General features: G+C 37.4%; 1 protein-coding gene across 7 annotated transcripts in view; it reads right to left on the minus strand.

The window, feature by feature from the left end:
- Positions 1 to 581: 581 nt before the first annotated feature.
- Positions 582 to 24,939, minus strand: part of LOC124170503 (cadherin-99C) — a 122,318-nt gene continuing 97,960 nt past the window's right edge. For 2 of the 7 annotated variants that reach the window (XM_046549265.1, XM_046549271.1), the window contains 23 exons: positions 24,607 to 24,756; positions 23,656 to 23,874; positions 21,480 to 21,674; positions 21,265 to 21,402; positions 20,459 to 20,608; positions 17,383 to 17,547; positions 17,043 to 17,195; positions 15,929 to 16,069; positions 15,272 to 15,559; positions 13,553 to 13,726; positions 12,902 to 13,111; positions 12,109 to 12,240; positions 11,507 to 11,623; positions 10,974 to 11,223; positions 10,727 to 10,878; positions 9,649 to 9,786; positions 7,808 to 8,032; positions 7,185 to 7,450; positions 5,945 to 6,166; positions 5,736 to 5,832; positions 5,521 to 5,644; positions 5,251 to 5,431; positions 582 to 1,780 (listed from right to left, as the gene is read on the minus strand). In XM_046549265.1, the coding sequence (XP_046405221.1) occupies positions 1,636 to 1,780; positions 5,251 to 5,431; positions 5,521 to 5,644; positions 5,736 to 5,832; positions 5,945 to 6,166; positions 7,185 to 7,450; positions 7,808 to 8,032; positions 9,649 to 9,786; positions 10,727 to 10,878; positions 10,974 to 11,223; positions 11,507 to 11,623; positions 12,109 to 12,240; positions 12,902 to 13,111; positions 13,553 to 13,726; positions 15,272 to 15,559; positions 15,929 to 16,069; positions 17,043 to 17,195; positions 17,383 to 17,547; positions 20,459 to 20,608; positions 21,265 to 21,402; positions 21,480 to 21,674; positions 23,656 to 23,874; positions 24,607 to 24,756 (4,032 nt within the window). In that variant the 3' untranslated portion in view covers positions 582 to 1,635. Of the gene's footprint in view, positions 1,781 to 2,255; positions 2,324 to 5,250; positions 5,432 to 5,520; positions 5,645 to 5,735; positions 5,833 to 5,944; positions 6,167 to 7,184; positions 7,451 to 7,807; positions 8,033 to 9,648; positions 9,787 to 10,726; positions 10,879 to 10,973; positions 11,224 to 11,506; positions 11,624 to 12,108; positions 12,241 to 12,901; positions 13,112 to 13,552; positions 13,727 to 15,271; positions 15,560 to 15,928; positions 16,070 to 17,042; positions 17,196 to 17,382; positions 17,548 to 20,458; positions 20,609 to 21,264; positions 21,403 to 21,479; positions 21,675 to 23,655; positions 23,875 to 24,606; positions 24,757 to 24,939 lie in introns of those variants that run through there. The other 5 variants (XM_046549268.1, XR_006867481.1, XM_046549266.1 and 2 more) reach the window with 5 other exon arrangements.

Here is a 24,939-nt window from a genome sequence, read left to right on the forward strand (position 1 = left end):
GATAATGGGACCGTATTGAAAATCTTGCATATTTTTTAAGGGTCTGGGGGGGTCATGTGCCCCCGTGTACATCATAAGGATTGTTAGAACGTAGGTTTCCACGGCCATGGTTTGATCTCTGCATTTCTTCAGGGTTTTCTTCCACGTCAGCCTGTATGTGGGCCACAAACAGGCTGATGCGGAAGAAAACCCTGAAGAAATGCTGAGATCATAAGGATTACTACAAAAAGAACACAAGGAAAATTCTTCATCAAGGAATGGAAAAAATAGCTGAGCAGTGCACTTATGAGTACAGGTGAGCATGGCCATGGCTTAACCACAAATTTTTCCCATGCCCCAACCAATATTTTGTGGCTTAAAAGAGAATTCAGGAATTCTCATGAAGCAGGAAACTCAGAGGGACAAGTTAGGCATGTCAGGCTTCAACCATGGAACAGCATTTGAAACATTGCCTTGTGATATTATTTATCCTTGCTCTTATTGCTTCGTGATAATACTGCACTAAAATTAATGTAGTAAATTACACATAGATAAAAAACTTGAGTTATCACCGTACAAGTATTAAATGAACTGTGGTCAGATTCATTGTTATAAATAAATGAATAATATTATTTAGAAGTTGGTGGAACCATTCATAGATTTCAAATGGGATAAGTATTTATATACATTTTCAAAGAAACAGGCTTGAGTTTCTTACAGCCAAACATATTCACTTAATATATTACCAGGCATTATTTGAGCATTTCCTCACGGTAAAATAACTTCAGCATCATAATGAGATGGGATTTCTTCACAAACATCATTGCACACAATTCCATCAGTACACTTGTTGATTCTCTCTTCAGGGTCCGACAATTAAAATGCTCTCCTAACATCATCAAAGTTATTATCACTCTCAATGTTCAGTCCCATACTTTCTTTCTCCACATCAAACTTTACACTCTCCCTTGATTAATTTGTCATCACTGGCCAATACACTGACAGCACATCTGCATTCCTCAATCTTATCATTAATTTTCATCATCACTCAAATGGATGCCCATGGAGAGAAAAACATTGCCCTCAGGTAAAAATGTAAAGTCACCAGCTCCAAACATTAAAAAAATATGAAATTTAGCTGCAAACTACGAATGCATTATCAAATCGCTTCAAATTGGTTTACGCTGCAATTCACTCGTTAAGTAGTATTGCCAAAACAGGAGGGCAATCAAATTTCAGAGCATCATCATTTATAAAAATAAGTAAATCCTCCAAATGTACTGCAGCCACCTTGATTCCTCGTTCATTTATCACATGCCATGCTTAATTCATTTGTATATGTATCAGTAATATGGCACTGCTGACGAGGTAAACATCAGCACACAACTGAAATTGTCTCTGTACACACTTTTTACACAAAGCCATTTGCAGATCTGCTAAAGTACAATTACTTGAGTCATCATGAAAAAGTTCCTCATATAAATAAAACTCTTCTTAAAAACGACACTTGCTTGAAATTTATTCATATTCATTCCGAGATTATTTCAAGCATCCTTTTATGGTAATATCCTATAGGCCATAGAGACACCACAAATGAGGGACTGTAGAAATTAATAGAATATGATAAGTTTGTCATGAACACATGTCCATCATCACTTAAAGCTCAGTGGTTGTTTCCACCGGGGACCGATCACCTAAATAGGTGAATCCAAGGTGTGAATAATCCTTCTTTTCCCTAAATGTCACATTTTCATTGGTCACACTGACATTCATATGCCCATGTCCTTCATCATCAGATGACCTGAAAAACAAATAACAGATAAATCCTCAATGATCTTCTTGAATTTCTCATGGTAAGGCATATTCCTACACATTAATTAAATTATACGAAGTGCACGTACGACCCAGTAAATATATCTTTCTCATTCAGATATCTGTAGCCACCTTACAGATAGTAGAATTATTAACTCTTTGCTTCTCAGGATTACAACTCAAAGTTTCAAATTGCTGGCATGCTCAGTATATATGGCCTGCAACAATTGGACTGCTGCTTTCATTGCTTTTTGGTGAGTATCATAAGAATGAATGTCATTTTTGGCACTCTTGATTTGAAGTTCATCAAGAATATATCAAAATATGCATGAGATGGTAACCCTATGGCAACCATGGGCAGCTACCAATTACTTTCCATGATAAACACCCTATTCAACTTCTGGTATGTCACACAAATGCTCCATCACATACATGTGAACAACAGGCTTTCCAAGTTCACTGACCTCTGGCAGATGTTCTATAATGGCTGAAGCCAGGAACAAAAGCACTTAATCCAACTTTCCTCTAGTCACTGAAAAAAGAGTTTTAAATACAATAACTGGCACTGAGGGTGAGAAAGATCAACTAGCAGCCAATCAAAGCATTTGCGGTCGGACCATATCAGGGAGGAATGAGAGAAGGGGCACTTGGAATTTTTCCATAGTATTGCAGAAAACAGCAGCATTATTAATTGTACAGCAACATTTAAGCATATTGATGACCAGCAGCTTCAAAAGAATCTTAGAATACACCAGAGAGAAGCTGCTTAACTATCTCACATCTGAAGGCATGGCAAAGACACTTCAACCTGACACAGCATATTCAATTTGGCTTCTGTGGTAGTGCATCCTTCAGATTTACACAGAAATCAATCAATACCCCTATGCATCCGCATACATTCAAATTAAATACTTTTTCTTTGACAGATCGGCATTTTCCACGAATGGTGGTATCTGCTTCCATTTTGAGCAAAACAAACTTGTTCCCTTATGCATTATTTCAAAAAGGACTTCCCCAAAACAGTTTCCCCAATTCCAAAATGCATTCAACCTTTATCAAGTAAATAATTTACTTTTCACCCAGTAATTCTTCTAAATTAGACTCATAATCAATAATAAAAGGTGTCGTCATTCAGCTGTGACCACAGAATCACTGTCATCAACACTTCCTTCAGAATCACTTTCAGAGTAAAAAATATGCATTGGATTTCTTTGAAGCTACCTTCTAGAGACTTCAAAACCACTCTCACCATCTGAGCTACATTTGCATGCAATGCCATCTCCACCATTCAAAATTTACGTTGATACAAAGTTACTAACAGGGGTGCAACAACAGGGGCACATGGGGGCCTTGTAGCCAAAGTATCACTGCATACAGATAATTCCTGCCCTGCATCAGTTAGAACTCATGGCCCACTTTGTAACAGGCACACTCAATTAGCAAAATCTATGATGCCTTCAATCGTAGTGACTCCACTCCTAGAATATTGGCCAACATTTCACATGGAGGAGATGAAACCCACAAGCATCTTAGCTTGCTAATACAGATTTTTCAAGAAGTTGGCCCCACATAGTTCAGTGTGTTGTTGCACTCCTGCAGCTATGTATTCCCATCAGTCATTCCACACAATTTTCCACCACTCTTCAATGCTATCATCCTAGAGTTCAACAAGGCTAGATTCTTTCACATTAAAGTTAGTAATAACACAAGAAAGTGAATACTAGCAATAACTATTGACGTAAGTACACCATTCAACCTATATATTTATGCAAAATGCACAACTCTATGAAAGCACAGGATGACTCAATATTGGATATTACATACAAGTACACTAAAAAGACATAAGAATCTAATGAATATGAGAACCAAGGGTATGTAGGTCATTTCCTCCCAACCATACCACAGATTTATTAAGCATAGAAGGTTCTAATAAGTTTGGGTCGCTCAGCTTGATTTGTTACCACCATTGCTGCTCACGATACACCTTACTGAGAAATCTCGTGACCATAAGAAGTACATAATGCCTTGGTGGCAGGGGCGGATTGACAGGGCATGCTCATGACCCCCCTCCAAACTTTTATCTAAATTTTTAAAAGTTTTATTAGCTAATAGTTTTTGTGTCCTTGTAAAGGAGTCTACAAAACATTTTACAAGGGGGGACGCCCCTGTCTCCCATTCCATACTACCCACAGCTAGTTCACAACCCTCTAAAATGAGATGCAGACTCCACTCCTGCTAGATGGCATGACACATTTGCTACCTCTATGAAAGACAACCATTCATCAGGCATTTAGACACTCTTTCACGATATGCCATATGCTTTTGGCTCCAAACAAAGAGAACTATGGACCCTGTGAAGAATATTCGTAAGATAAATTTATTTCCTTTGGATTACATGGGTCTAAGAAGAAATGATTTACCCAACATTACAACAAAATGAAATTTATGGAAACTCTGCCAAGGAATCATGCTCAGCTAATTTATGGGTAACAGATGAGACAAACTTGATCAATAAAGTATAAAAAAGCCTCTACGGCATAAAATTAGCATTATAGTGTATCAAGTCCATGTGAGACATTTTTAAATCATCTTTATGAAAATAGAAACCTCCACAACCAATAATGAGCATTCAGAGAGCTAAACGAGGGAATTCTGTGAGAGGACATCAATGTGTTCCTTCATTCCTTGCCTTATTGGACACATACAAGAAGTGTCATGGTTTTACCAGCTATTTTTCAATTATTATGCAGAGTGTACCGCCCACTTCCTAAAACAAATTCCACAGTGGTATGTGGTGAATTATGTGACATGATGTGTAACTTTTTTACTAGGAGAGCAGAGATAAATTGTATCCATGTCTCAGTATTATCGAATCCAAAAATCAAATCCTAATCTTTCCCATTTCCATTTCTAATGAGTTAAGAATTGAACTCAAATCAGGAGCCAAGGCAAGGATCACTGTAATACCTAACATGCCCAATGAGTGATAAATGTAATAAGCAACACTCACTCAAAATTTAAGTAAAGAAGAAAGTAAAAGATTTAAGCCTTTCCCAGTGGACACAATGTGAACGTTTTAGCTTACAACCAAGCCAGCTGAGTCATCTTCCACATGTTTCAGAAACTAACTTTGCTTTAGTCTTCAGGGACCGTAAGCTCTGTCTCTTTCATCCCTGAAGCATAATAAAGAACCAAAATACGTCAGAGATGACTCAAATAACCTGGAAGTTACAGGGGTCAAGGAAGGTTCACAGATTTTCTGAGAGGGCATCCTTTTCCTTTCTCTTAAATTCTCACAAACACAAGCTGAGACCTTGAGTCCATTTGGCCATTCAAAGGGACGATTTCAGATAGCACAAAAGTAACTATTGATCGACTGACTTCAGGAAGACATTCCATTAAAATGTTACTCTACCGGGCTAATTATAAACAAAAGAGCAAGTTTTTCAGGGTGCATACCTTTCGTATAAAGGATTTGTTACTGGTGATAGAAGATTAGAATCACGATTACCCATTAGATTCGATTTGGAACCCACATCAGTATTGTTTCCATCATGGGGTGCTCCGCCACCACCTCCACCAGCAATGCTGGATGCCCTTGCCGTTGTCGCCGCATCCGAACTTACAGGACTTTGCTGGCCTAGATACATGGTCAGGACAAAAGAGCACTCTCATCAGCACCATTTCCAATGCACACAACACCATATTCCATAACCAAAATAATTTTACCTCCATTTGCTTTGGTGATATAGCTAACATTATCTACACTGAATGCATGATTTTTATTGCTGAAGTCCAGCTGCAAATCATTGTAGCTGTCACTGTCATCCAGTGGAACACTCATCTGAAGAACCTAAAATAGAAAAAAGGTCATATTGCTTTGAAAATATGTCACTCACTTTCTATATCAAAGGAAAGTACCAGACTTATACATAATCCCTTACCTGAGTCTCATATTCTTTCAGGTTTGGTTCAACAAACACAGGATCAAATCTTGGAGCAACGTACAACCTCTGCATACGTTCTTTGTATGTTTTATATCTGAAATAAATTGAACATCAATGGAATAACTGCAAGCATTAACAACTTAAATCACTATTGAAATTTTATAAAAACACAAAGCACAAATTGATAGAATTTCCAATGAACTTACCTAGTCCATGATACACATATGTACATTATTCCAACTATTCCTAGAACCAAAATTATGCAGGCTATCACAATCAGTGCATATGGAAACACATCCCATGACACTAGGATTGCTGCCTTAGTCCTTTGGACCATTAAAGGTCCGTGTATCCCTGATGCAGTAGCCTTCAAATTACCAGAGAGGTCAAAAGTTAAGTTGGATATTGCTTCCTTGTCTAAAATAGACCTGAGGAAATAAATGTTGACGACAATGATTACAGGCAAAGGTTACAAATCAATTTCTAAAACACATGACTCCACATCAAACATTACAAGTATTCTCAGAAAATTAATTACACCACACGGATGTATGGCCATCTTGAGAGCTAAATGCAATGGGCTTTGAAGGGCATAATGATAACAGAGTGCTTCAAATGAAAACAGATATTATTCTTATTCATGATACAAGCACTACCTAGGACATCAATGAGCCAAGTAGAAGTCCTTCTTAGGAGGCTGATAAAACATCCCTGGTGAGATAGCGGGGAAGAATATTGTAGCCTAGAATTTAATGGGTATCAAGACGAAAAGGGAATTACAACAGATTGACAATATCAAGAACTCCTCAGCAGAATGGGGATGCTGAGAGGTTAAATAGAACTCTCCACAATACAGTTTGATGCCTTCCAATGAACTCAGGTGTGCCAAACTATTTTTGGCGGAAACTTAGCAGCAGGTAACCTATTAAGATACAGGTGCACATCAACAGCCATCTATGGAAATATGCATTATGAACTGTGGTTTCAAAAGAATCTTACACAAGTAGTTATCGCTGAAATGAGGGTACATATTTGGCTCTAGAGCATGAGAATTGAAATTGGAAGTCTAAGGAAAATTAGAAAGTATAGCCGTGGAGTGAGTAACTTGGAGAGGTGGAGGGAGTGAAGGGGCATGAGTTTGCTTGAAAAGAACATCCACATATCTGGGGACATGAAGTTTGAAGAGAATATTTTCCCCTAACCATCCCAAAACCATGCCAAAACCTTTCAGTGCCATAGGGAACATCGTGCAAAGTGCTGCATCATAGACTATTGTTTTCATTGATAATATGATTTTGTTTCTTCTTGTTTGACAAGCATATGTGGTGTATCTATGGGTCAAGCCGCCATAAACGTTATGTGGTAAAACATCCTGAGAGTCATTCTTGTCCCTATTAAATGACAATGGTTTTTTTTCACAGCACAGGTCAACCAAATTAAACTTACCTCTGGACTCTGGAGCTATTCCTTTCAAGGATTTTTTCAGTCTCAGGATCAATGACATAGAACCAAATGTCTGTGCCTGAATTGTCAGACTCAATGGTATTGTTCTCAGCTAAGTACTGTCGAGGTACTACCTTTTCTACTCCTACCACCATTTTACTGCGATCTTTCAAGACGGATAAAATTATGTTTTCTTTATTCTTCACTACTTCTGGTGGAGCATCTTCAACTACCAATATCATGCGATGCTGCTCTTCAATCAAATTTATCTAGGAGAAATAAGGAATACAATTCAATTTGCTTTTAGGATTAAAAGAAACTGAAATGAAGAGAAAGATTTCTTAAGCACACCATTACTAGAGTAAATAAATCAGTTTTTTTACACCTTTATATTAACTGACCATTGGAAATGATATGTTGAACGATAATAATTGAATAAGCCATGAGAGGTCAATTGTTCTTTCTAATTTATACTTAGAACCAAGACTAAGGCATCATTAATAAGTGACCTTTTCTCCATTGTGAATCCATTAGCTTCTGCCATCAGATAACTTAGCATTCATGAGGAACATAAATATATTTTTCCCAAAAAATAGATTTCCTAGAACATAAAAATTAATACATACCACAACAGGAATTTGAGCAGCATTCGTTTCAACCTTGGAAGTTGGATTATCTCTAGCCTCAACAGAAAATCTGAATGGTACAATACTTGGGCTTAACTCATCAAGACTTCTCTTGCTCCTGATTATTCCAGAAGTGTTTCCAATAGTGAAGTATTCCATAGTATGATCTTTGGGCACAATTCGATACTCAATTTTGCCATATTTACCACTGTCTTTGTCAACAGCCTGAAAAAGTTCAATGCATCATATTCAAGGAAACAAAAAATAGTGAATTAATAATTTTTTAATATTATTATCAATAACATTTCTTTTTAAAGTAGAGAATACCGCCTCCTGGAAAAGAAAAAAACCAAACAGAAGGTTCCCAAACTATTTTTTTACTGTAAAATTTCCAATGCCATAGGTAAAAATACCTCAGTCACGTGTATGGAAAATGGTGAACAAAATCAACCCCAACAAAAATTTCAGCAAAGGGCAAGGTGACAAGGTAGCCAACCACACGGCACAAAATACCAATTGGATGCCTACTGAATATCCAATATGTCCACCACATATCCATATCCATGGGAGATGTCTTATGGATATAAAATGGATATCCATGGCTGGATATCCATCAGAGTACACCCATGGATATGCAATTGGTGTCCAATGGATATCTTTGTGGAGTGTGGGCAGATGCCATAGGAAGAGAATCATTCCACACTGGGTTCAGGCCATAGGTACCATCAGCAGGACTAACACTCATCCAGAACATAAATTAACCATCCGCATTGAGCCATTCTCCGGTAAGTTTGAATTACGAAAACCCAAAAGTTGTCGGCTACTTAACATGAGTCAGTGACATCATTAGAGTTGATTGACTCATTAAAAGGAGGACTACAATGAAACAAGAGGGACCATGCACAAGAGACACAAGGAGCTGACATGGAGTGACACACTCCACATGACCTCATGGCATCTGCTATAGTGCAAAGGCTGTCAATTTTTCGCTGCAAATACCTTGAAAAGTAAGCCATGTACTTTTCACACATTGTCACAATTGACCAAAAGAAAAAAATGTTGAACGAGCCCATTACAAGTCAAAGTATGCAAGAAATTTAAAACTAACAATATCATTATATATAAATCAATCCTATTTTAAAATATTATAGGACTTTAACTAGGATGTTAACGTACAGTTTAACCCTTTCAAGACGGTGGAGTTCTCGCCTTAGCATGAATGCTGCACTCAACCCAGTGAGAAATGGGTGGTGGAATCCACGTTGACTCGTGGATATATGGTGGTGGTGGATATTGAGTGGTTGGACCCACGTGGAATCCACGTTGATTTCAAGTGGATTTGTGGGGATTAGCATAAAATGTTAAACAGAATTTCTAATTTGTGGAACTTAACTCTCTGGTGACATTGCCTCATTTATCATCCTGAAACCACGCTAGTTATGTGAAAATGTATCACACATTCTATTTTTATATAATTCCTGGAAAGGCAGCCATGAGAGCACATGAAAAATCGTAGACACATATATAGAAGGTTTAGATATAGAGTGGTTGAGGTTTTAATGGTTTTAGGACAGCACCTACTGCTGTTTTAATTTTTCCACCAAATTTCCACGTGGGTTCCACGTTGATTCCACGACCAAAAACACGTGGTATCCATGTTACATTTCTATGTGGGTTCCACGTGGATTCCACCAACCATTTCTCACTGGGAAGAGACTCCAAGAGACTCTTCCGTGCCTTCTTCAACAATATGCATTCATATTTTCGCAATAGGATCCAGATTTAATGAAGATAATCTCATTTCAGAAGATAACAACTCAATCCAAATGAAGATAACTAACCTGGACCTGAAGAACAGATGTATGAATCTGAGAATCACTAGAGATAGCCCCAAAATATTTTCCCAGGTCACCATTTAGGTGGTCTGATAATATGAACTCTGGAGCATTGTCATTGACATCAATCACTTGAATCTTTACCTGGAATATGGAAAGACACAAAAATTAAAGAGAATTTAAGTTAAGAAAACCAGGTCACAAAAACAAGCGATAAACACTTCACAGCATGACTACAAAACATTCTGTTCTCACTGTATTCCATTGACGCAACCCTCTAGTGAATAGGTAACATCACGCCTAATGAGTTACATGCGTCACCTCACAACTCCCAATCAAAATTTTCTTACATACCAGTTCCCAATTGAAATCAGATCTGACATTGGTCTGGCCAGCTTTGGAACAGATATTAAGTTAACAAGTTTCAAGCTTTAAACCTCTGTATGCAGGGGCGGATCCAGGATTTCTTTCTTGGGAGGGGCACAAGCAAGGCCGTATCCAGGATTTTGTTCAGGGGGGGCACAAGGATACCTCGTAATACAAAACGAACGAAATGATAATGGGACCGCATTAAAAATCTAGCCTATTTTTAAGGGTCTGGGGGGGGCACGTGCCCCCGTGCCCCCCCCCTGGATCCGCCTATGTCTGTATGAATACAAAAACAAATTAGGGGTGCATGATGAGTGATTTGACAGTCTGAAAATGGCCGAGTATATGTATATCCAAGGCCTTTATTGTTTGGGTTAAAAGGTCCACCAATACAATCCATTCAAAAACTATCTCCCTCAGTTTATTGCTTTTGTCACTTTTTGCTTGGCCAGAATTACAATTAATCCAAAATAAATTCCTCACAGTGTACAGATGAAGTATTTCATTAACGAGCTTCACATTTAAGTGCACCACATGTACGTGCACCACCAGCCAAAATAAAGGATAAGGAGCCATAGCAACGATCATAGTCTGAGTCTGAGAAAATATAGGGGAAATATGCACACACAAAATCATCATCAAAGTTTGAAAAGTTATACGCAAAAATTTTCAATAATAACTGAAGAATAAACTGAATACATGGTCAATAACTTACATTGGTTTTACTTCTGGCTGGGTTCACAAGACCTGCAAGTGTCTCTAGCTCCAACTGAAGGTGATACTCATCCTTTTCCTCGTGGTCCAGATGACCATTATTCAGACGAAGCTCACAACTCTTTTCACTGGTAGTTTTGGCAACGAACAACCCTGAAAACATGATGGAAAATGAGAATTGAAGATTTACATCTATCATATTCCCACTTACTAATGGTAACCCTATCATGAATAAGTTGAGAAATTACCATTTTCATCTCCTTTTATAATCTTGCATGACAACGGCACTAAGTCATGAGCTCTGGCATTTAATACTGTCAAAACTTTCAGCAGAGCTCCAGGCTTTGTGACATTCTCTGGAACAGAAACAGTATATGAGTCGTCCACAAATCCTAGCCCCGTTTCTGGAGGTACAGTGGCTATATGCTTCACATAGACTGGTACTGTTGTCATTGACCAAAGCTGGGGTTCCCCCAAGTCATAGGCTTTCACGTCAATCTGAAATAAGGTATAAAATCACTAGAGCAAAAATGAATAAAAGTTTTCAATGAGTAAAAAACGTTTCTATGAAAACAGCACAAAACATGGGACTACCTATCACTATGCACATGTGATCCTATTCCTCATAACTGCAGTGTTTTACACACAAGGAGTGATAATATAAATTATAATCAGTAGTTAGGTACTCATCAGGTACAGGGTATAACAATGAAGCTTAACTATTGCATTGATATATGAATAAAAAGAATAAAACGGCACACCTTGTATGTCTCATAATTACCTGATATTCATTGGAGGTATCCTTCCTCAAGTCATCCCTGATTTGGATAATTCCTTGGTTTGGATCAATCTGAAAGAATCTATTTGCTTTACCTTTTCCCACCAGCTCATAACGAACCTGTTTAAAAAATATTTAAATAAATTACAGACCATTCTTTCCTACATTCAAGACCATAACCATTAAATTAACAATGAATTATGCATGAGAAAATTAATCAAATAACAAAGCACCAAGGAATTGCCATATCGACCTCATGAGTAAACCATCAAGAGAAAGTTGAAGATAGAACATGATCACATCCAAAAATTCATATCAATGTAGGAAATGATGCAATTCCAGCATGCTGCATATTTTCAGGTACACATCTGTGCCAACTACCAGCACAACAGTCATAATAACTGTTTATCATGGTTCTCCACCATCAATAGCGCTTGGTCACCTTCAGCACTCAGTCGTTGCTTTTTGTATATTATACTCTTATTCCACTCCATTAAGGACTTGTAAATCACACAATCACTTGAGTTTGTAAAGGCTCATCATACACCAACAATCTATGTAATAGGAGCTTGCAAACTAATCACTGCATCTAAAAAAATAAATACCTTGTTCCCGGGTGGTGTACCATCTGAATCTGTAGCCAAGAGAGTTGTTACAGTCTTTCCAATTGGCACATCATCCTCTAATGTAACTGGCTTTGGCACCACAGTGAACACGGGAGGGATATCATTTCGATCCTGTCAAAGAGAGAAAAGTATTGCATAGAGATAAATGCTTTATTACTTTCCATATATACATGTGTATGTATGTGTGTGTGTTCAGAACAAGAATATGTATCACTCTCGTGATGTCTCCTCGTGAGTGTTTTTCAAGATGACTGATTTGTGGGATGTGCTTTGCGTCCATAGTATGCATTTTATGATTGTATTCTCAATTTTAGTCCTTACATTTTGAATTCGGGCATGTCTTACATCAAGTGTAACATGCAACAACTTGAGGAATGGACAAATTAAACAATTTTTATTATCATAATTATTAATTGAATAGAATTTATGTAATCGAAGGCAAGATTAACATCAAAGTAAACCACACATCCCAAGCGATTGCTCATTTCATGTATTCAAGTGCTAGAGAAGAGACAGGACCCCGGAAATGGTTCCGAGAACTGGTGTCTTCGGGCTTATTTTTTGCTAATTTGGTGATCAATAGAATGAAGTTAATGTCATTGTTGACAAGACTAACACTCAGGCAAGTTACCAGCAAAAGCAATTGTAAATTGAGCAAACTTGAGAGCTCATTTTGGCCAATTAGCCAAACATTTAATACATGGAAATTTTGAATTGTAGCCTTGGTGGAGAAAAATTACAAAACTGATTAGAGGGACCAAATGGCTCTCACCTCAACATTCACAATAACTTTGGTCGTTGCACCTGGCATGGTATCCGAGTTTTCAAGGGTTCCAACAATTAGGACGTACTGGGTTTCTCTTTCATAATCCAAACCACGAGTAGTGCGAATGACCCCAGTCTTGCTATCAATTTGAAAGAGGTCTGTGGGCCCTTGCTTGATGACAAACGTTATCTTCTGGTTGGTGTCTGGATCTTCAGCCTAAACGAAAGGTAAGAAAGGAGTGATGACAATAAACATCAATTGGTTGTTCACTAGTTTACCATGCCTTTAACACAGCTAAAAATAACAACAAGAATATGGAAGGGTGAGAAACTATTATAGAACTTTCGTGATAATATTCTTGCAGCAAAATTTCCCAATGGATGGCTAGCAAATTGGTATGATGAATCTTTAGATTTAATTTTGACAACCATTTCTGCTTCTTATAGCATAGCTTTGATTATGTATATGCTTACATCAATGTGACATGCAGACATTGATGAGTTCCCATTGAATTGCAATTTGGTGTAAATGAAGCATCAAAAGAGCCATCTACTCTAGGTGAGAGAGTGAGAACAGTTGAAGAGGCTTAGTATCCAAGTAAAAAGGAACAGAGGCTACTCTCAAGTTCACTGATAAGAGTACATTCACAAGTCCTACCTTCACTTGGGTTACCATGTAGTCTGGAACATTCTCAGGCACAGACGAGTCATAACTCAAGGAGTGAAAGTAGGGAACCTCATCATCCACGTCCACCACCTCAACGGTGACTGTGGCTGTAGCTATTCGAGGATCCGGAGCCCTATCCTTAGCAGTCACCACAAACCTATATTCCTGCTCACAAAAGGGAAAAAAGTCAATAATACATTCAAACACTCCAAATATATATTAGTACCAAATATTTTATTTTATTTCCAATTACAGTCAACCTCAGATATAACAGATCGCTGGGGGTATCATGATAAAATCAGTTACAACTGGAAAACAATGTAAGTGATGTCCATCAGAATAAAGATTTGCCAGCCAAATTATTTTTCAAATAATATTTTACACTAAAATATGTAAAAACATTATTTGTTATCTTTTTACACCAAAAAGATACAGGGCATATACATTTTATCGGGTAAAAACATGCTACACAAATTTATTTCTGGAAATTTCACATATTCAACAGTGTTTTCACTTATGAATAGACTCTGATGCTCATCTGTTTTTTTTGGTTTCACAAATTCTTCTTTGAAGGGCGCTTTTCATTGTATATATGTACATACATTAATAGTATCTAGTTCACCATCAAAATCTGGTGCGTGATAAAATTGGACACTATCCGTAAGGCAATGGAAATTATATGTTTTTTGCTGATTTCATCACTGTTGCCACTGTTTTCCTCCACTATTTTCCAAGCACAGTACAAAAGGCGCAAAGAATGGAGAAGAAAAAAATGTGAATGCACTGACTCGCCATAGGCAGCAAGTCATTGACAAAAGAGTTCAGCACGATAATGATACTAAAGATTTTTAACTACCCTTGCAGCCATTGGCTGGGTTTTAGATCTTGAGTTTGGTGGTGAGAAATAAAGTTTAATATTATTCAATGGCTTTTATCACTCAAATGCCCCGAAAAATTATCCAAAACCAAAGCTACTTTCCATTTCTGTGATCTCATCTTTCTTTCAAATTTGATTATTCAAGTAATGTCGACATCATCTAAGCTTTTTATTGGCCCTACACTCAACTGCTAGCACAGATATCCTTTTAAAGGCCTTTAGCTTTTCATACCTCCCTATGAAAAGTAATGGCACTATTTTACTGCTCATGCTAGCACCAGTGATGTCATGGCAAAATTAGCAATGGCGGAATGCACTTTCCTTAACATTTTTTACATGTGAAATATTTTTTTACTGCGAGTTATTATTTACATCTATTACAATTTCTTTTGTTTTGACTACGAATGTAAATATTAGAAATATTGAAGTGACAATATTGATAAGTGTTATTTGTATATTATCTAAGATTCACCACGAATTTTTAAATAAGTATCCACAATGGATGTGCATGCATTCCACCAAATTTTTCCCACAGGAGAATTCGATCATTGCCTGTGAGGTGTGTACGTACAGTCGGGGGCGGATCCAGGGTTTCTTTCTGGGGGGGGGCACAAGCAAGGCCGTATCCAGTATTTTGTTCTTGGGGGGGGGGGCACAAGGATACCTCGTAATGCAAAACAAATGCAATGATGGGACTGTGTTAAAAAATCTTGCATATTTTTTAAGGATCTGGGGGGGGCACGTACCCCCGTGCCCCCCCACCCCCTAGATCCGCCTATGCGTACAGTGTTGAGATACATATTTATTTGAAATGAGAGAAAAGTCACACTCACCCTCTCAGATTCAAAATCGAGAGCTGACTTTGTGCGCACAACACCAGTGGTCTCCTCAATTGAGAAGGGCACATCATCTGGCAAGGAATAATAGACTTGCGCATTGAGACCCTCATCAGCATCAACCGCCTCCACCTTCCCCACCAAACGATTCGCCTCGGTAGACTCAATGATACGGAATTCATACGGTTGCTTCACAAACTCAGGGTTTTTATCATTGATATCAGTCACCCGAATGTTTATGGTAGCTGTGCTGGATAATCCACCAGTATCTTCTGCTTTGACCAGCTGAAATACAAATTTTTGACAATCAGTCATTTTAATGGAATGTTCAGAGTTAAATTAACTATACGTACAAGTTTGCAGAGAAGCCACTGAGAAAAAACTTTTCTTATGCTTATCTCAGGACGCACTGAACTAGCGCTTGCTTGAATTTTGAAAACTTTGAATAAGTGCAAATAGTCTACCCCCACATAAAGTCAACCAAATGAAAATGTCACAAATATTGACAGAAGAAATAAATCTGCTCAACATTAATTGTCTAAAAATATCTATGCCCAGCAACATATATTCAGTCTTCATTTAGCAATAATGCTATTTTCAATCCAAACAGAATTAAATATAAACAATGTAAAAAGAAATAAATCCAATTCTTACCAATTGGTATCGAGTTAGCTCCTCACGGTCCAATTTCCTTATTACAGTAACAATTCCAGTTTTATCACCAATAGCAAATTGCCATAAGTCATTCCCTGAGACGATAGAGTATGTGACTGGGTCATTTTCTGGGTCAATTGCCTAAAGAAGAAACAAAAAAAAATTCATACATGGGCACAATATATTTTCCAACAATATGATTCAAATATAAATTAATAAAACAACTACTCCATCATTACTACCTCAATAGACTTGGGGAACTCATTCCTTCCTAAAAATATACCCCGTATACATATTTAAAATGGAAAAATAGACTAAATTTTCTATTTTACCATTCCTAATGAGCTCACAAAAGTCAATTTGGATATTTCATGCAAATAATATTCTTAAAATTCTAAATTAAATAAATAGCTACATACATCATGAGTTTTAAAACACAAAGTACGTACAGTGATAAATATGATAGATTTTTTTCACTTTAATGATACCTACCTAATAGGGATGGGTCAGTTCTAATTGTACAAAAGTGATATTATCACAAACAAGATAACTATTCAGGCAAAAAAATTGGACTGAAGCAATTTTCAATTCAGTGTATTGCAGTGCCGAAGAAGGATCATGAACCGAGAACTGATGTGTGCCGAGAAATAGGTAATGCCTTTTAAATGTTTTTTTGTTTATAAGATTATACATTGAGTGAAATAGATTTTATCATAGATAAGCTTACCATTCATGTGAAAAATGGTCTTAAGCTGCTGAAAATTGAGGTCAAATAAGTGCTTTAGCATAAGTGATTCAGGCTACAGCTTTGTAGCAGCTTCCAACCCTAAACAAATGAACAGGGTTCAAACTGGTTTCTGCACCAATTATTTCAGTATCAACAATTTTTGGTGCCGGTTCCAGTTCTGACTTCAAGAACTGGTGGAACCGAGAACCAAACTGGCCCATCACTTATACTGAGTAGGTACCTACGTAAAACATTCAAGTCATGTGTATATATGAATGAAATTGGCACTTCCATTGCTGGAAGCACATTACCATTAACGATTTTCTGAGACATGAGAGTTATGACCAATTACTTTCTGGATCAGAAAGCAATTCATAACATACATACCATGATGGTGACAACAGTTGAGTTGATGGAAGCCCCTTCACTAACTTGCACTTCGTAGATGGATTGGGTGAACACAGGGCTTCTGGTATTTGGACCAGGTATCACAGTTATTTCAACTATGGTTTGGCTGTATTTACCACCTTTATCAGTAGCCTACCAAAAAGAAGGATGTTCAAGTCAAGAACATAGGGAAATGGAACTTCAGCAATTGAAAAATAACAGGCTAAATAGTAGTTAATCTTTTATTTAGTTTAAGAACAACTAAATATTTACAATAATATGGAGAGTAAGCATGGGCAGTGGGATAAAAGATCATCCAATGAGGTGCAATGTCATTTACCTGAACTGTAATACTATACTGCTCATCAGCATTCAATTTCCCAGATGCCTCGATTACTCCACTGACAGGATCAATTTTGAACTTTTGCCTTCCATTATTAGAGACATGATAAATGCTGTAAGTTATCTCAGCATTTTCTCCCAAATCCTTATCAGTGGCGCTAACCTGAAAAGTAAAAAAAATTATATTCATGGCAAAGATTTGTTAGGGATTTGTGCTGCATTGCAATCAGCTGCATTGTGGTGCAAGTGATTATTTTTTATCTTCTTGGATACCAAGATGTTTCTTTTTTTACTTACTCTCACTTTGTATAAGCAGTGAGGTAATTTTTACTCATTTAAATGGTATGCGTTGTTTTGTATGAGGCAACAGTTGGCAACAAGCCACTTAAGTAATTGAGGGAAGAGTTGGGAGGGGCAGGCACACCAAGAGCCTAAGAGTTACAAGGAAAAACTTCAGTCATTCATACCCTTGGAATACTAAATGCTTTGCTTAAGTTTAATGTGCACCTTCTTAAACACTTAAAATTTCCAATAGGATTCTTGTTAACATATAAGACATTGTAATGTATAATGATCTAGCATATTAAGTCAATTAACATTTTAAGTATCCCAAAAACCCAAAATGTGACGATGTGTTGGAGATTTTTCCATTCCCTGTAAACACAAATAACTCCAGAAGCGCTGCACAGAGGTTTCAGAGCTGCAAGTTTGTTTCCATTTGAAGCACTATAATACAGCTTGTGCAGCACTTTTTCGCAGTGTGCTGGCAAAAAATGCAACTGCTATGCATTAACAGCGCACCCTCACAGCTTGCCTGCAGCACACTGCTGGGATGCTGCTAATGCGAGTTCCAGCAACCCTCTTTGACGCAGTATGGGTAAGGTTGATGGTTTACCAAGGTTCTTGGGAAGTTTGCTGAGCTACTGACTGTGGCAGCCAACATTGTGGAGTTATACTTTCATTCTCAAAAATTCTTATGAGGTAGGAATTCTATCATCTTCTTCTAAAAAATATAATTTTAGATACTTTAAATTTAATTATCCTTGAAATTAAGTTGAATTGGTATTCTTGCATGGTGAATCTTGTGGTGTTTTAAGAATTTATGCTTTTGTTTACACATGTGGTTGTAGTTACATTCAAAACCATTGTAAATAAGATTTAAAATATTGATTATATAGTTTATATATAGTATATATGGTTTCCATAATAGTGAAACAGGAAATTTATAATGCATATCACAGGTAAAGTTTACAGTTCGAAAGTTTTAAAAGCCATAAACTTCAACGTAAATCTATATAGCGCACGCATTTTTCATAAAACTCATTGCTTTAAATAGTCTCTGAACCCAATAGAGGAGAAAATATTCTCGATTTATTAGCGACAAATACACCACATGAGGTAATAAACGTGAGCATGGTCTAGGCAATCAGTGACCATAGGGTACATCTACATAATACCCTGCGAACCGCCTCTAGGGTGTTAGGCTGTGGAATAATAAAGTTTTCTTTAAATATGTATCACGTAATTTTTTCACTAGAACTGAAAGTTTTCTTAATTTGTGGTGTTCCCCATGTCAAAGGTGAAATTGCTGATTCAGTGGTGTACAATGCTTGCAGGGCGAATTGAGGTAGAAACCAGAGCATCTGATATCGATTACTCTTATTGTCTTAAATCTCATGGTGGCAGAGCGTCAACTTATTCTTCTCCAGTGATAGTGCACTTTCTTTGGCAGTCACTTGCTTCAAGTGTGGTGCCCGTCCTTTAAACTCCCATGACTTAGGCTTCAATCATTCTACAGCAACTCCCATATATGTCAATGATTCCCTCTGAACCGTAACCCGTAGTCATTAGCACGTGATCTAAAAAAATGTGGTAAACTCAAGTACTTGTGGGTGCAAAATGAAAGAATTCATGTTCGGAGAGAAGATGGATCTGAGTGCCTCATAATTTTGTGTGAGAACGATATTGACCAACTTAAATGAGAATTAATTTGCCGCCCCAGTGGTAACCACCGTGGGCACGAAGATTTACTAATCACCAAAATTCTGATTTACTTAAAAGATAATCATAATAGCCACTGCATTCATAAATATACCTTTAGTAATAATCTGCACATTATCCCATTCATGCAACACATTATACTTCGTCCAGCCACATCTTACTTGATTTATGCATTGCCAATGATCCTAAAAAGGTAGTAGTCTAATCCCAAATGTCTGTTCCTTTCTCGTCAGCCTCATGTTCTCCTACAAATCACTCTTTATATATCACTCTACTCCACTTGAGCCTTTCAAATTTTGTAGGCTAAAAAACTTCAATGAACTCAACTTTCAGAATAACTTGGCGACCTTGGACAGGAGAGATGTTCTGGATTCAAACTGTAGTGATTTTAATGTAAATTTTTTAAACTCTCATACGTTAAAGTGAGTCAATCTCACTGCTACTTTGGTTTCTTGCTATCGTAAACATACTCACGCTCCTTGGTGCAATGAAGAAATTCGTCAACAAATTCAAGAGTGCAATCTCCTTCGTCTTACATATATTCATTCAAGAACGCTATTAGACTTTCAATTATACAAAATTTCACAAAACTTGCTTAAAACTCACATTCCGAAGCTAAACGCTAGTATTTCAGTTGAAAATTTTTGCAAGTTAGAAATCAACAGACAGCCTGGCGTGAACTAAGGAATCTAGGGCTGGTAAGAACGCATTAAAATTTACCGCCTAACCATATTTCTATACATCAAATAAACCAATTTTTCAATTCCTTGCCTACCAGTGGAGGCACCAAGCCAATATCTGCCATAAATTCTGTTGATTTTTCTGTCCCATTCAATGCTAAAAATTTCTTCTTCCAAAACATCACCCCTGAATATGCCTTGAAGCACCTGACCTTAGACATTGCTCACCAGATAATATAGTCAACAGTTTTAATTGCACCATTAAAACATATTGTATTGTTACACAAGACTTTAATTATCCAATAGTGTCACCTTGAGTCCATTATGTGATTCGTGTGGACGAGGGGTGAGCACTTCAAACGTAATCACTCCATTCCATTCATAGGTGCTTACCTTAATCACATCTCTTTTCCCTTCACCAGCTTGCACAGTGATGGGTGGTATTCGTGGGAGTAGAGGAGTGTTGTCATTAACATCCTTCAGGACTACCGTCAGAGGCAAAGGTGCACTGGCTGCACTGCCACCCACCTCTCGAGCAACAACCTACGGATATTCACCATTTCTTCCAATTAACCAGATGAAAAGTTTCAAAGCAAGCATGAGATTATGCATGTACATCAAAACAATAAGTAAGTCAGAAATCATCCACCTCATCCTTGAATCATACATAGGTCCCCAAAACTCACGATGAGCACTTGAAACACTAACACTACCAAGACGTTGCAGCTTCATCAGAATTGGGGCCTAGCAATTGAGAGTGAAATCAGGGGATGCTAGATCAAGGTACATAGGCCAAGGTGAATGATTCTACCTCTCCTTCCTAGTTTAAAGGAATTCTTTGTTATTCTTCGTTAAAACTTTCGTGGGTACTCATCATGCTAAAAAAAAACTTTTTGGCTATACCACTGCGTCAATTTTTGGGTGGCCCCAATGTTTCCTGACCGATGCTGGTCACTTTCTCCAATTGAAATTGGAACTATTTACGAGAAAGCGAACAGCATCGGCCAGGAAACCTTGGGGCCACCCAAAAATTGATGCGGCCACAGAGCCCTAAAGTTTTTATTGAATATGAATCCTTCGTTTTTACATACAAAACATGAAGATAACATAAAGAGCACTAGGCATTTTTATTGGTACAGTATATTTATATAAAATTGATGCACTCATTAATATGCACAAAAAAGGTTGCAAATATTCACCTGAAACCTGAATTTTCCAGGACTTGGAGGATCTCTGTCTAAATTCTCTTCATTCACCACCAAAGTTCCATCATTCTCAATCTTGAAGAAATTTGTGGTCAACTCAAATGAATATGAAGGCTTTGGGTCATCATCTCTCTAAAAAAATAAGTTGGGAGAAAAAATTAACTGATTATAGAACATAATAACAAAATTTTCACTTACATTTTACTTACAAGATCAACATCCACCACTTTGAGCATTATTGGCTTCCCATCTTTGTCGAGAACTTTCGTTCCTACTGGTGCATTTTCATTGACTAATCCTTCAATTGAAGTTGGAACTATTTCCGGAGGATGACTATCCACAGGCTTAACAGTTATTATTAACTTTGCAGTTGCAAACCTCTTGCTCTCTGATATCTCCTCAGCCTGAAAAAAGAAGTGGAATTTATGTATTTAACTAGTTGCTCATATACTGCATTCCTGCCAATTTACAGTGAAAAACATGAAATTTAAATAATCAAAACACAGAGTGCAGGCAAAATATAATATACAGGACAGAATACCTGTAGAACAAAAATACAAGACACGAAGAAACTGAGGTAGAGAAAGAAGTTTAATTATTCCCTGGGGAGTAGGGCATGGCAAGATTGAGAAATGAGTTTAAGGGCAGAAAAAACGGATCAATATTGCATGGCAATGAATTGAGCAGGGATTAAAGGCAGTGTTGAAGTGAGTGCTTAGCGAGGGATAGTCTAGGGATAGGCGTATGGAGTAAGGAATGTGGACGTGTGGATCGGCTAGGCACTCTGAAATTAACAAAGAAAAGCAAATCAGGTTTTTGCCAAATTGTTGCCAAGTTTCACGTCCATTTGCTGCAGAACAGGGATAGATGAAGGCGTTGATGAAATTTTGGAGAAAGTACTCATCATGGACGTTAGACAGAGAAACTCATTGGTGACACCCAATGGATTGAGGCCTCGAATCCTTATCCATACATCTACCACCTATCGATATTTTAGGCCTCTCTTGAAATTCTCTAGCAATATCATCATCAAGCGGCGTAACAAGCTCCACTCTTGCTCAAAGTTGTCTTCCCATTCAATTTTCAACAAGTCCACCAGCGTCCTCATTTGCAATGTCCTCATCAGAGACAATTGCTGCCTCTGGTGGCTCAAGGTATATTGATTCCTCTTCTGCTTCACTTCACTTCTCTTCGTCAAGGTTTTCATTTTCCCGGAAGCTCTTTGGCTTCACGTAGTGTAACATCTCTGAACCATTGACATAACAAGAATAAAAATTTTAATTCAAACGTAATTACCAGAATAAAAGTTTATTAGAGCATAAATTTTGCAACTTGGAAGATTTGCATAGGGATCTGCCCCATGTGACATTTATGTCATAGTATGGTTTATCAGAAAATGTTTCAGTAATGGAAAGTAATACCAAACATATTAATGAATTATTAATAATTTTGTATCATTATGTTAATATATACACCAAAAATTGTCACAGTAACACATAAAGTTGGTGAACAAATCAAATGCTTACACAAAGTGAACGTCCATTTTCAGTATCCAGGGAAGGCACCACGAAAGCAGGAGAGCTTAAAGGAAGCATTTTCACTCTCACTTGACGAGTGGTACACTGAAATGAAGCCCTTAGCTTCTTCTTTCTAACAAAGTATAAAACGCAACTATGTACGGTGCCCGAGCGATGCAAGAGCCATTAGAGTGCAGCGATACTGGGCATGACATTTTTGTTACATTGGGCAGATCCAGGCTTTGTGCATAGACAGTTTTCCAGATATCAAGGTGAGTATTTGTGCTGTAACACCAAGTGGAGTGCTTGAAAATGTATGCTTCTAAGTGGCTTGCTCTCTGACTGTGGTGCCGTGCACACGACCTGGACTGCTAGTCACATAATATGCTCAGCAGTCCATACCACCTTGTCCGGTATAGTCCACAAATTTCCACAGAGGAGAATGATGCTTTGGTAGCTTATCTGGCTAGAGCACTCGGCTGGAAATCAAGGGATCTGGGTTTGAATCCTGGTCAAGGCAAATGATTTTTTTCTTCGTGCATTTTTCCCAAAATTTGTACATTGCGGGTGACTCCGTAAAGTTATCACCGTGGCTAGTCCCGGTATACTTATATCTGGCTGGCAAAATATTTTTATTTGATAATATATATTCCATTGAAAAGATGCCTACAGGTTAATGAACCCTGATTCTTTTATTCTTAATCCTAACAAGTGAGACTACATGGACATCAAATTATCAAGGGTGCTCAGCATCATTCCCAACCACTCCACATATCTACCTCCTCATGAATCAAACAAATTTCAAATTAAATTATTCATTAGAGGCATATTTAATAATGTCATTGGTTGCTTTTCAAAATGTATTTACCTTTACAATCAACTCAAACTTCTTGGCAATGGAAGTGTCCACAGGTCTGATCTGCTTCACTGCACCAGTCTGCGGGTTTATTTCAAAATAATCCTTGAAGGTTGATGGCATACCACTCAAGAAGGTGTACTCAATCGGTGCATTGATAGAATCCCGGTCAACGGCCCGGATCTGAACAGGGTTGATATTAAGGACTCCAGCCAAAATGCCTGATGATACCTGAACCACGGGAACAAGTACAAATTAGTTTATTCAAAAAGCCAAGACGAAGGTTAAATTAAAGCAATTATCAAGTATGGTACATCAAGAAATCACTTGATTAGTCATGACTGATTGACTTATATCCCTTATTACAAGTACTCAAACAAAAATACCTCCCCCATAAAATTATGTATCACAAACAATTAATGTCAAGTTAAATCATTCAAATAAACCACTAATTAGAGCTATCAAAATTCAAATTAACCTTTGCATTCCATATTGGCAATCATTCTCAAGGTTAAAATGCATGACACCCATCAAATTATAAGGTGCAACCATAGAGCCATTGCTAGTCATCATACATTTGATATCGTAGATTCCATTTTAACACGTTGCGTACCGGGGTATTTAAATTCTTAGGAACGCCGATTCTGAGAAATATGTGCCTATTATGGCGTAATTCCTTTGCTTTAAACATGGTTAAAAAGATAATGTTTGCAATACAACTTTACCCAATCAAACGTTATGATGCATAAATTCATTATGAATAAGGAACAACAACTGAAAACGTATGTACTAACGAATGCGTATTGTAAGCTTTAAAATTGTTTAGGTTGACGCGCCTAAATGACGAGAATCTTCGTCATCCGTCCGGAACGGTCGGGAAAAAAATGATGGGAATTCTCGCCATCCGTACGCAACGTGTTAAATGCTGATATATTTTTAAAAATATGAGTGTGTCATACTCACAGATGCAGTGTATTCTGGATTGGTGCAAACTCCATCTGTGAGAGCACAACCTTGATGGGCAAACATGGGCTCCTGATCATCTTCATCTTTAACATCAATAGTCAGGGTGGTTGTGGATGAAAACCTTTCGGATGCATTTCTAGCACGATCCTGAAAGAAAATAACATGAATAAGATCTCAAAAATTTGACCATCTAGTATTCTTGATGAAAATACAATACCTCCCAGACAGCACAATAGCTTGTCTACGAATTATAAATCTCTTGTACAGTTACAAATTAGATTAATACTTGTAAAATCATTGTATTCCAAACCCTCAAAACAAATCAATTGT

This window comes from Ischnura elegans, chromosome X, assembly GCF_921293095.1.
Source record: "Ischnura elegans chromosome X, ioIscEleg1.1, whole genome shotgun sequence".
In the NCBI taxonomy this organism is placed as follows: domain Eukaryota; kingdom Metazoa; phylum Arthropoda; class Insecta; order Odonata; family Coenagrionidae; genus Ischnura; species Ischnura elegans.